The sequence below is a fragment of the Muntiacus reevesi genome, chromosome 22, assembly GCF_963930625.1.
Source record: "Muntiacus reevesi chromosome 22, mMunRee1.1, whole genome shotgun sequence".
NCBI classification, from domain to species: domain Eukaryota; kingdom Metazoa; phylum Chordata; class Mammalia; order Artiodactyla; family Cervidae; genus Muntiacus; species Muntiacus reevesi.
This window is the reverse complement of record NC_089270.1, coordinates 4,385,918-4,398,734: the sequence shown is the minus strand read 5'-3', so window position 1 is coordinate 4,398,734 and position 12,817 is coordinate 4,385,918. Positions and strand designations below refer to the sequence as shown.

The following is a 12,817-nucleotide window of genomic DNA, read 5'->3' as shown; positions in this document are numbered from 1 at the left end:
AAAATATGCATAGAAACAAATGAAAATGAAAACACAACAACCCAAAACCTATGGGACACTGTAAAAGCAGTGCTAAGGGGAAGGTTCATAGCAATACAGGCTTACCTCAAGAAACAAGAAAAAAGTCAAATACATAACCTAACCCTCACACCTAAAGCAACTTGAAAGGAAAAAATTATGAACACCAGGGTTAATAAAAGGAAAGAAATCTTAAAAATTAGGGCAGAAATAAATGCAAAAGAAACAAAAGAGACCACAGCAAAAATCAACAAAACCAAAAGCTGGTTCTTTGAGAAGATAAATAAAATTGACAAGCCATTACCCAGATTCATCAAGAAACAAAGGGAGAAAAATCAAATCAACAAAATTAGAAATAAAAATGGAGAGATCACAACAGACAACACAGAAATAAAAAGGATCATAAGAGACTATTATCAGCAACAATATGCAAATAAAATGAACAACTTGAAAGAAATGGACAAATTCTTATAAAAGCAAAACTTTCCAAAACTGAACCAGGAAGAAATAGAAAAATCTCAACAGAATGATCATAAGCACAGAAATTGAAGCTGTAATCAGAAATCTTTCAACAAACAGAAGCCCAGGACCAGAGAGCTTCACAGCTAAATGTTACCAAAAATTTAGAGAGAGCTAACACCTATCATACTCAAACTCTTCCAGAAAATTGCAGAGGAAGGTAAACTGCCAAACTCATTCTATGAGGCCACCATCACCCTAATTCCAAAACCAGACAAAGATACCACAAAAAAAGAAAACTACAGGCCAATATCACTGCTGGACATAGATGCAAAAAAATCCTTAACAAAATTCTAGCAAACAGAATCCAACAACATATTAAAAAGATCATGCATCATGACCAAGTGGGCTTTCTCCCAGGGATGCAGGGATTCTTTAATATCTGCAAATCAATCAATGTAATACACCACATTAACAAATTGAAGGATAAAAACCATATGATTATCTCAATAGATGCAGAGAAAGCCTTTGAAAAAAATTCAACATTCATTTATGATTAAAAAAAAAATTCTCCAGAAAGCAGGAATATAAGGAACATACCTCAACATAATAAAAGCTATATATGTCAAACCCTCAGCAAACATTATCCTCAGTGGTGAAAAATTGAAAGTATTTCCCCTAAAGTCAGGAACAAGACAAGGGTGCCCACACTCACCACTACTATTCAACATAGTTTTGGAAGTTTTGGCCAAGCAATCAGAGAAGAAAAAGAAATAAAAGGAATACAGATTGGAAAAGAAGAAGCAAAACTCTCACTGTTTGCAGAACACATGATCCTCTACATAGAAAACCCTAAAGACTCCACCAGAAAATTACTAGAGCTACTCAATGACTATGGTAAAGTTGCAGGATATAAAATTAACACAGAGAAATCCCTTGCATTCCTATACACTAACAGTGAGGAAACAACAAGAGAAATTAAGGGAACAATTGCAATCACCATCTCAATGAAAAGAATAAAATACTTAGGAATATATCTACCTAAAGGAACAAAAGACCTATATATAGAAAACTATAAAACACTGGTGAAAGAAATCAAAGAGGACACAAATAGATGGAAAAATATACCGTGTTCATGGCTCAGAAGAATCAATATAGTGAAAATGAGTATACGACCCCAAAGCAATCTATAGATTCAATGTAATCCCTATCAAGCTACCAACGGTATTTTTCAGAGAACTAGAACAAATAATTTCACAATTTGTGTGGAAATACAAAATACCTTGAATAGCCAAACCAATCTTGAGAAAGAAGACTAGAACTGAAGGAATCAACCTGCCTGACTTCAGGCTCTACTACAAAGCTACAGTCATCAAGACAGTATGGTGCTGGCACAAAGACAGAAATACAGAACAATGGAACAGAATAGAAAGCCCAGAGATAAATCCACGCACCTATGGACACCTTATCCTTGACAAAGGAGGCAAGAATATGCAATGGAGAGAAGACAATCTCTTTAACAAGTGGTGCTGGGAAAACTGGTCAACCACTTGTAAAAGAATGAAACTAGAACACGTTCTAACACTATACACAAAAATAAACTCTAAATGGATTCAAGATCTAGACATAAGACCAGAAACTATAAAACTCCTAGTGGTAAACATAGGCAAAACATTCTCCAACATAAATCACAGCAGGATCTTCTATGACCCACCTCCCAGAGTAATGGAAATAAAAGCAAAAATAAACAAATGGGATCTAATTAAACTTAAAATCTTTTGCACAACGAAGGAAACTATAAGCAAAGCGAAAAGACAGCCTTCAGCATGGGGGAAAATAATAGCAAAAGAAACAACTGACAAAGAACTAATCTCAAAAATATGTAAGAAACACTTGCAGATCAGTTCCAGAAAAATAAACGACCCAATCCAAAATTGGGCCAAGGAACTAAACAGATATTTCTCCAAAGAAGACATACAGATGGCTAACAAACACGTGAAAATATGCTCAACATCACTCATTATCAGAGAAATGCAAATCAAAACCACAATGAGGTACCATCTCATGCCAATCAGAATGGCTGCTATCCAAAAGGCTACAAACAATAAATGCTGGAGAGGGTGTGGAGAAAAGGGAACCCTCTTACACTGTTGGTGGGAATGCAAACTAGTACAGCCGCTATGGAGAACAGTGTGGAGATTCCTTTAAAAACTAGAAATAGAACTGCCATATGACCCAGCAATCCCACTGCTGGGCATACACACTGAGGAAACCAGAATTGAAAGAGACACGTGTACTCCAATGTTCATTGCAGCACTGTTTATAATAGCCAGGACATGGAAGCAACCTAGATTCCCATCAGCAGGCAAATGGATAAGAAAGCTGTGGTACATATACACTATGGAATATTACTCAGCCATTAAAAAGAATTGATTTGAATCAGTTCTAATGAGGTGGGTGAAACTGGAGCCTATGATACAGAGTGAAGTAAGCCAGAAAGAAAAACACAATACAGTACACTAACGCATATGTATGGAATTTAGAAAGATAGTAATGATGACCCTATACGCAAGACAGCAAAAGAGACACAGGTATATAGAATACTCTTTTGGACTCTGTGGGAGAAGGCAAGGGTGGGATGATTTGAGAGAATAGCATTGAAACATGTATATTATCATATGTGAAACAGATTGCCAGTCCAGGTTCGATGCATGAGACAGGCTGCTCAGGGCTGGTTCACTGGGATGACCCTGAGGGATGGGATGGGGAGGGAGGGAGGCGGGGGTTCAGGATGGGGAACAGATGTACACCCATGGCTGATTCATGTCAATGTATGGCAAAAATCACTACAATATTTTAAAGTAATTAGCCTCCAATTAAAATAAATTTTAAAAGAGTGACCCTCACTTGCCACAACTAGGGAAAGCCTGCGAACAGCAATGAAGACCCCGCTCAGCCAAAAATTAAATAAATGAATAAATAGAAGAGACATCCCAGAATGTCTGGGACTGTTGGCATGGTTTCATTTCCTGACCTGGTGATGGTTACATCCACATGTCCTTTAAAACTTCTTATTATAGTAAATATACAAATATATGTAATAAAGTAGTCCCTATATAAATATATGACATATATTACATATTTACTTACATGTCATTGTCACATAAAAAATTTAAAATGTTTCAAAGTACAAATATGTGAAAAATAATCAATGTCAAAGTGAAAAAAGAAGAAAAACTGTCCAAATTCACACCTTACCTCTAACAGGTTTTTTCACATAACCCAGACCACACAGGCCTAACACAAAGCAACTTAAACAAGATGGAGATGCTTTGGTTGTGGCAAAGATGGTCAGCTCTCTACCAAAGTCCATTCTTCCCCTCCACGGTATGAAATGGGCTTCCCCAGTAGCTCAGCAGTAAAGAATCCGCCTGCAATGCAGGAAACCCCAGTTCAATCTCTGGGTCAGGAAGATCCCCTGGAGAAGGTATATACTACCCAGTACAGTATTCTTGGGCTTCCCTAGTGGCTCAAACATTAAAGAATCTGCCTGCAATGCAGGAGACCTGGGTTCAATCCCTGGGTTGGGAAGATCCCCTGGAAGAGGGCATGGCAACCCATTCCAATATTAAACAAGATGAAGATGCTTTTGTTGTTGCAAAGATGGTCAGTTCTCTACCAAAATACATTCTTCCCCTCCACACTCCACAGCCAGAGACATTTCCCAGCTTCTGTGACATCCAAAGGCTGCATATGAAACCTCACCACTGTAATCAGAGAAACCAGTGAGACCTTTAGGGGCCTCCTGGCCCGTCCAGCCAGCACGACAATGCAGCTGAGGAAGTGGCTCCAGGCAACACTGCAAGAAACAGAAGAAGCAACCAGAGAGCCCTGCCCAGATTCCTGAATTCCAGAATTTTGACAAGTGATCCTTAGGGTGCTAGGCCATTGTGTTTTGGAGTCTTTACAACACAGCAATAGATGACTGAAGCATATAGTGAAAGTGAAAGCGTTAGTACCTCGGTGATGTCCAACTCTTTGAGACCCCTTGGGCTGTAGCCGGCCAGGCTCCTCTGTCCATGGAATTCTCCAGGCAAGAATACTGGAACGGGTAGCCATTCCATTCTTCAGGGTATCTTCCCAATCTAGGGATCAAACCCGGGTCTCCTGCATTGCAGGCAGATTCTTTACCATCTGAGTCACAAGACATCTTTTATCAGTGCACAATGTCCTTTTTTTCTCTTTCACATTGGAGCTTCAATTCTACTTTATTCCTTCATTTTTATACTTTCATTGCATTTCATCATTGGTGTGATTCTTGTAAATAACACACACCTGGATGTTAAGTTTTATTCCAAATGCCAAATTCTATATTTTAAGGAAAGTCAGCATGCTCACTGATTGGACTTTACTTCTTCTCTCTTCTGTTTATATTTTACTTCATCATTTTTCTCATTTTTCCTTTTCCCACAGAATAAATTTTCTCATTTTCCTTTCCCACTGCCCTAAAAACTCCTCTGTGCTGCACCTATTCCTTACCCCGGACTCCAAGCCCCTGACAGCTAATGCTCTTTTTACTGTCTCCATTGCTTTTTTTCCAGAATGTCATATAATTGGAATCACACAGTATGTAGCCTTTTCAAATTGGCTTCTTTACTTTGTGATGTGTAATTGCATTTCCTCCATGGATAGTTCATTTCCATTTAGTGCTGAATGAGATAATCACCATGGTGTGATCACTCACCTAGAGCCAAACATCCTGGAATGTGAAGCCAAATGGGCCTTAGGAAGCATCACTATGAACAAAGCTAGTGGAGGTGATGGAATTGCAGTTGGGCTATTTCAAATCCTGAAAGATGCTGCTGTGAAAGTGCTGCACTCAATATGCCAGAAAATTTGGAAAACTCAGCAGTGGCCACAGGACTGGAAAAGGTCAGTTTTCATTCCAATCCCAAAGAAAGGCAGTGCAAAAGAATGCTCAAACTACCGCACAATTGGACTCATCTCATACACTAGTAAAGTAATGCTTCAAGAATAAACAAATGGGACTTAATTAAAATTTAAAGCTTCTGCACAACAAAGGAAACTATAAGCAAAGTGAAAAGACAACCTTCAGCATGGGAGAAAATAATAGCAAATGAAGGGACGGACAAAGAATTAGTCTCAAAAATATAGAAGCAACTCCTGCAGCTCAATTCCAGAAAAATAAAAGACCCAATCAAAAAGTGGGCCAAAGAACTAAACAGATATTTCTCCAAAGAAGACATACAGATGGCTAACAAACACATGAAAAGGTGCTCAATATCACTCATTATCAGAGAAATGCCAATCAAAACTACAATGAGGTACCATTACACACCAGTCAGAATGGCTGCTAGCAAAAAGCCTACAAGCAATAAGTGCTGGAGAGGGTGTGGAGAAAAGGGAACCCTCTTACACTGTTAGTGGGAATGCAAACTAGTACAGCCACTATGAAGAACAGTGGAGTTTCCTCAAAAAACTGGAAATAGAACTGCCATATGACCCAGCAATCCCACTGCTGGGCATACACACTGAGGAAACCAGAATTGAAAGAGACACGTGTACTCCAATGTTCATTGCAGCACTGTTTATAATAGCCAGGACATGGAAGCAACCTAGATGCCCATCAACAGGCAAATGGATAAGAAAGCTGTGGTACATATACACAATGGAATATTACTCAGCCATTAAAAAGAATTCATTTGAATCAGTTCTAATGAGGTGGGTGAAACTGGAGCCTATTATACAGAGTGAAGTAAGTCAGAAAGAAAAATACCAATACAGTATACTAATGCATATATATGGAATTTAGAAAGATGGTAATGATAACCCTGTATTCGAGACAGCAAGAGAGACACAGATGTATTGAACAGTCTTTTGGACTCTGTGGGAGAGGGCAAGGGTGGGATGATATGGGAGAATGACATTGAAACATGTAAATTATCATATGTGAAACGAATTGCCAGTCCAGGTTCAATGCATGATACAGCATGCTCAGGGCTGGTGCACTGGGATGACCCAGAGGGATGGGATGGGGAGGGAGTTGGGAGGGGGGTTCAGGATGGGGAACACATGTACACCCATGGCAGATTCAAGTCAATGTATAGCAAAACCAATACAGTGTTGTAAAGTAAAATAAATAAATCATTTTAAAAATTTTTTTTAAAAATAAAGTAATGCTTAAAATTCTCCAAGCCAGGCTTCAGCAATATGTGAACTGTGGACTTCCAGATGTTCAAGCTGGTTTTAGAAAGGCAGAGGAATCAGAGATCAAATTGCCAACATCCACTGGGTCATCAAAAAAGCAAGAGAGTCCAGAAAAACATCTATTTCTGCTTTATTGACTATGCCAAAGCCTTTGACTCTGTGGATCACAATAAACTGTGGAAAATTCTGAAAGAGATGGGAACACCAGACCACCTGACCTGCCTCTTGAGAAACCTGTGTGCAGGTCAGGAAGCAACAGTTAGAACTGGACATGGAACAACAGACTGGTTCCAAATAGGAAAAGGAGTACGTCAAGGCTGTATATTGTCACCCTGCTTATTTAACTTTTATGCAGAGCACATCATGAGAAACGCTGGGCTGGAAGAAGCACAGGCTGGAGTCAAGATTGCCGGGAGAAATATCAATAGCCTCATATATGCAGATGACACCACCCTTATGACAGAAAGTGAAGACGAACTAACAAGCCTCTTGATGAAGGTGAAAGAGGAAAGTGAAAAAGGCTTAAAGCTCAACATTCAGAAAACAAAGATCATGGCATCTGGTCCCATCACTTCATGGCAAATAGATGGGGAAACAGCGGCTGGCTTTATTTTTCTGGGCTCCAAAATCACTGCAGTTGGTGATTGCAGCCATGAAATTAAAAGATGCTTACTCCTTGGAAGGAAAGCTATGACCAACCTAGACAGCACATTAAAAAGCAGAGCCATTACTTTGCCAACAAAGGTCCGTCTAGTCAAGGCTATAGTTTTTCCAGTGGTCATGTATGGATATGAGAGTTGGGCTGTGAAGAAAGCTGAGCGTGAAAGAATTGATGCTTTTGAACTGTGGTGTTGGAGAAGATTCGAGCCCCTTGGATTGCAGGGAGATCCAACCAGTCCATCCTAAAGGACATCAGCCCTGAGTGTTCATTGGAAGGACTGATGCTGAAGCTGAAACTCCAATACTTTGGCCACGTGATGCGAAGAGCTGACTCATTTGAAAAGACCCTGATGCTGGGAAAGATTGAGGGCAGGAGGAGAAGGGGACGACAGAGGGTAAGATTGTTGGATGGCATCACCGATTCAATGGACATGGGGTTGGGTGAACTCTGAGAGTTGGTGACGGACAGAGGGAGGCCTGACATGTTGCGGTTCATGGGATCATAAAGAGTCCGACACGACTGAGCGACTAAACTGAACTTAAATGCCATCCTCTGGATGTACCACACTTTTCCATCCACCTTTTTAAGGCTATCTTGGTCACTTCCAAATTTTAGCAATTATGAATAAAAGGGGCTTCCTGGTGGCTCAGACAGTAAAGAATCGGCCTGCAATGCAGGAGACCGGATTTCAACCCCTGGGTCAGAAGGATCCTCTGGAGAAGGGAATGGCAACCCACTCCAATATTCTTGCCTGGAGAATCCCATGGACAGAGGAGCCTGGCGGGCTACAGTCCAATGTGGCGGGTCACCAAAGAGTTAAATACAATATATGGACTAAACAATAACAACCACACACATACACAAAAACAGTCCTTCAGGAGACACACTTTGGACCTAGGACCAAAGCCAGCGTAGCAGCCAGACGAAGGTTTGGGGATGAAAACGGAGCGAGACAAGAGGGAGTGTTGCCTGCCCCTGCGTGGGTTGCGGAGGCGAGCGCAGCACGAGGGTAATGGCGGGGAGAAGACGAGAGCGCACGTGCACGCTGCGTGGGTTAGCAGCGGCGGGCGGCACGGGGCGGGGGGGGGGGGTGGTGGTGTGAAGAGGGAGGGAGAGAAGGGAGCTCGTGCGTGCGCATCTGCGCGTGCGTGTGTGACAGAAGGACGCAGCCCGGAAGCGAAGGGGGAGAGAGAGCTGGCGTGCGCGCTTGCGGCCGCGCTAAAGCGGATTGCGTCGCCCTCTACTGACGTGCGCGAGCCCGCAGCTAGTTCTCCCAGCGGCACGACCGTAAAGAGGCACGGCGGTGTCGTGAAAGGGGCAGCATCACTCAGGGCGCTGGTTGACGGCTGAGCCTCCATTTTGTCCTCCGCTTCTCTGCTCGTAAGTCGCTCGTCTTCCGTGGCTTCTGTGAGGCGAAAAGTTTAAAAGGGGTGAAAGTTTTAAAGAATATTCTGGAAGTGTGTTGGTAAGCCCCGCGGGTCTCCATTTTCTCTCTGCAGCCGCCGCGCGTCCTGTGGTTCGGGAAGAGCAGGGAAGATGCGGCCCTTGGACATCGTGGAGCTGGCGGAGCCGGAGGAGGTGGAGGTGCTGGAGCCTGAGGAGGACTTCGAACAGTTCCTGCTGCCGGTCATCAACGAGATGCGCGAGGACATCGCGGCGCTGTCCCGCGAGCACGGGCGGGCCTACCTGCGGAACCGGAGCAAGCTGTGGGAGATGGACAATATGCTCATCCAGATAAAAACGCAGGTGGAGGCCTCGGAGGAGAGCGCGCTCAACCATCTGCAGAATCCGGACGACGGAGTCGAGGGCCGGGGGACCAAAAGGTGCGAGAAGGCGGAGGAGAAGGCCAAGGAGATCGCGAAGATGGCAGAGATGCTGGTGGAGCTGGTGCGGCGGATAGAGAAGAGCGAGTCGTCCTGAAGGAGGGTCGGCGGTAAGCCCGGGCGTGGGGGACGGCACGGGGGTCCCAGCGGTTGCCCGATGGTTGGGTCGGCCTCGGGGACGTTTGTTTACAGGGGATGCCCGGCGGGTGGGAGTTGGGAGAGGAAAATAGAATCCTACTCAAGTTTTTACGTGAGGGGGTGTTAGGGCGTACCGTTTGTTTACTCTTAAACTGGCAATTAGGGGGAAAGCCGGTTGGTTGGTTTTGACTTAGTAAGTGATTGAAAGCTAAAATCGCGGTCATTAGGATAACTACTAGGATAATAAACAACAAAAATCACAGTATAGGCCATTAAGCAGAGGGGGATAGAAATAACAGAATTAGCAGAAAGAAGGCCATTATTGGACGGTCCCAGATTTTGCTGGAAGGAGTCAAATGGCCTCCGGAAGAGATGGTTTCCTGCGAGGCTCGTAATGTTACTGGGTTGTTTTTTTTCCACTCCAGATTGACCTGTTAATGATGAGCTTCTCCCACTTTCACTTTAGGTTTACAGCCAATGGATTCTGGTCAACTGATGGAGATTGGCTGACACCCTGGAGAAGCTGAAACCAGAGAGCCTTTTGTTTTCTCTTTCTTTCTCCCTCCTCCCCCCCCCACCCCCACCCCGCCTTCTGTCTACACTCTGTTCTCACTTACACTACGTTTCTGCTATGGTCTGTGGTTAATGACCTCAATTTCAGTTTTTGACTGTTAAATGTTTTTGTTTGGGGAGGTAACTTTTATTTGGAAAATGCACTCACAAGAGTTAGGGCCTAGATTGTAAGCTCTTGCAGCAGCCACATTTGTTCCTGGGCTTTTGTTGTTCCTAAGTTTTGAGGTGCTTTGATCTTTCTTGTGTGACCTGATAGCTCCCTGGAACTTTGGGTCTGTGTGTGACAAATAAGACTCAGAGTTGGGGTTCTCCGGCTCTGAAGGTCCTGAAGGAACTACATTATTTCTGGACGATGACTCCATGCAGTGATCGCTAAAGAAGCTGAAGAAGGGACCAGACTTCAACTGGGACTATGACTGGAGCTGATCTGGCTGGGACTGATGAACCAGAAGAAGGGCTGGAGAATGATATTATTGTTTGGGGACTTTGATTTATGTGTGAGACCAAAGGAGGAGAAATGTATTTTGTTCAAAGTTTTAAGTTTTATGCGGCACACTGTCCAATGTAACCTGTCTGGTCAGCTCGTTTGAAAAAGGTAACTCAGCTTTATGTGACATGGAACCTAGAATAGGATACAAGCTAGGTCTCCATATTCTATATAGTGGTTGTGATACCCTGATACATTTCAGGGGGTTCTGGACATGAAATGAAAGCGATATTTGCAAAGGCTCTTAAAGGTCTGGAGAAGAAAAGCAAGGGCTGTTTTGGACCCTAAACTGGACAGGGACTAGGTATCTTCAAGATTCGTAAATTGTCTAGCTGTAAGTTCATTTCAGTAGCAGACCTGACAAGCATTTGAGGTCAAAAACCCTACCGTGTGTTTAAAAGAAAAATTTACCATGTTAATAAAAGTATTCATTTGCTTGGAAAGACAAAAGGCTTGAAAGATTTTATTGACTAATAAGTTTTGTTTCTTTAAGAATGAAATTTAATGTTATCATTGCTTACGGTTTTTGAGGCTCTCAGTAAGCCTGGTTCGTAGGGAAGTTTCGTCGCTGCATGTGACTGAAAAGAGTGCAGTTGTCACTCTAGGGGGTGGAGGGGGTGGTTCTAGGACCCCAACCTTCCCACAGGCGCAAATCCAGGGCTACTCAAGGTCCTTGTTAGATGACAGCACTGTCGGCCCTCTAACCCTCAGCCCCCACGATTCTGCATCCTGCAGAACTTAACTGCACTCCAGTCTTCACCTTAAAGTCCGATGCCTGGGGAATCCAGTTGATGGCAAGTATGAAAAGACAGTAAGCCAAGTGTCACAGCCAGATTCGGTGCCTTAGAGCACTGAGGGAAGGAAGGCGAGGAAAGCACTTCAGAACAAGTAACTGGTGAACTTGGCCTTGAAGGATCGGTGCAGCTCCTGAGCAGGAGAGAATGAGGACATCCCACACACAGGGAATAGCATGAGAAAAAGCCAGAGTTCTAGGAGTGGGGAAGCATGGTCATGATGAATAAAGAACCAGGAAAAAGAGCCACCAAAAAGCTGTATTTGGTACATTTGCCAAAACTAGGACATGAACTCTGTACAGTTACTGCTAACTAGACGACCCCTTATTCTAATTTGACTGGTTTCCCAGTAACACTTTTTTTCTGCCAGGACATCACATTGCATTTGGTGACTTATTTTTAAAGGAGGTGATATAAATGGAACAGAATTCAAAAGAAAAGTGACCCTCTCCTTAACTTCCCAGTCCCCCTCAAAGATGACCATTCACCAGTGTCTTATCAGTCAATTCAGTTCAGTTCAATCGCTCAGTCATGTCTGACTCTTTGCAACCCCATGGACTGCAGCACGCCAGGCTTCCCTGTCCATCACCAAATCCCAGAGCTTGCTCAAACTCATGTCCATTGAGTCAGTGATACCATCCAACCATCTCATCCTCTGTCATCCCCTTCTGCCTTCAGTCTTTCCCAGCCTTGTATAGCTTTCCAAATGTGTGTGTCTGAACATACACATATATAGCTCTCTCCAACCTTTTTATTTTGCATAAATAGGAACACACTGATCTATGACTCCTTTGACTTTTTTTTTTTTCCACCTAAAACTATAGTTTGGGAGTTAAGCCTAGCCAATGTCCAGGCCAGCATTCTCTTTTTAAAGACTGAATTTTGTTCACTGAACTATGAAGTCAGAGGTGGTTTCTTACATACCCAGAAGTTTGGGAATTGTCCTAGATTATTTTCACTCCTTACTTCATCTTTCTTGTGATTTCACTAACAGTTACAGTGCAGCCAATAATTCCCAATTTCTCTGTTTGCTGAAATCAGTCCTGGCTTGCTAGCAACTGGAGCAATTCAATCTTGCTTTTTCTAAGCAAAGAATGGTAAGAAGCCATCCTGAGAGGCAGTCGTGATAGGGCTGTATGTTAGATTAAGTCTAACTAGGGTTGCCAGAATTTTTACCATGGATCCACATGTCCCTCCTGGGCCCCAGGCTATTCAGAGGTAGGTCATGGGCAGCTGTGCAAAAAGGCTTGTTGGGGTCCTTGAACAGGTTTCTGCTAGCAGAAGACCCCTGAAGCTAGGACCTATCTTTGCTCAGATGTGACAAGTGATCTTTTTTATCAAAGTGCTATTACAGAAAGAAGCATGACGGCTGTGGGAACATGGAGGTCTGGAGAAGCATTCAGGAGGAGATAAACACGGTATTTCGTAACAGAACATCTGATGAGAGGTGCAGAATGTTCAAAGTCTACTGGTCCTACTTGATCACAATCAGGCTGGGGAGATCAAAAAGTCATGCTACAGAGGCTTTGACATCTGGTTTCATCAGCTGAGATGGCCCCGGGGAAGAAAGAAAATTTAATTCTAGTGAACACTACAGAAGTACTGGCAATAGCCAAGGACACATTCAACTCTGAGG

At 43.0% G+C, this 12,817-nt stretch overlaps 1 protein-coding gene across 2 annotated transcripts; it reads left to right on the top strand.

Annotated features, from left to right (window-relative positions):
* The first annotated feature begins 8,602 nt into the window (after positions 1-8,602).
* LOC136152942 (MORF4 family-associated protein 1) lies at positions 8,603-10,837 on the top strand. Of its 2 annotated transcripts, XM_065914508.1 has the most exons (3): positions 8,603-8,746; positions 8,866-9,299; positions 9,794-10,837. In XM_065914508.1, exon 2 carries the CDS (start codon positions 8,903-8,905, stop codon positions 9,284-9,286), a length of 384 nt encoding a protein of 127 aa, XP_065770580.1. In that variant the 5' UTR covers positions 8,603-8,746; positions 8,866-8,902; the 3' UTR covers positions 9,287-9,299; positions 9,794-10,837. The 2 variants fall into 2 exon arrangements, with proteins under 2 accessions (XP_065770580.1, XP_065770579.1); XM_065914507.1 differs by lacking the exon at positions 8,603-8,746 and having other exon boundaries at positions 8,753-9,299.
* The last annotated feature ends 1,980 nt before the right edge of the window (positions 10,838-12,817 follow it).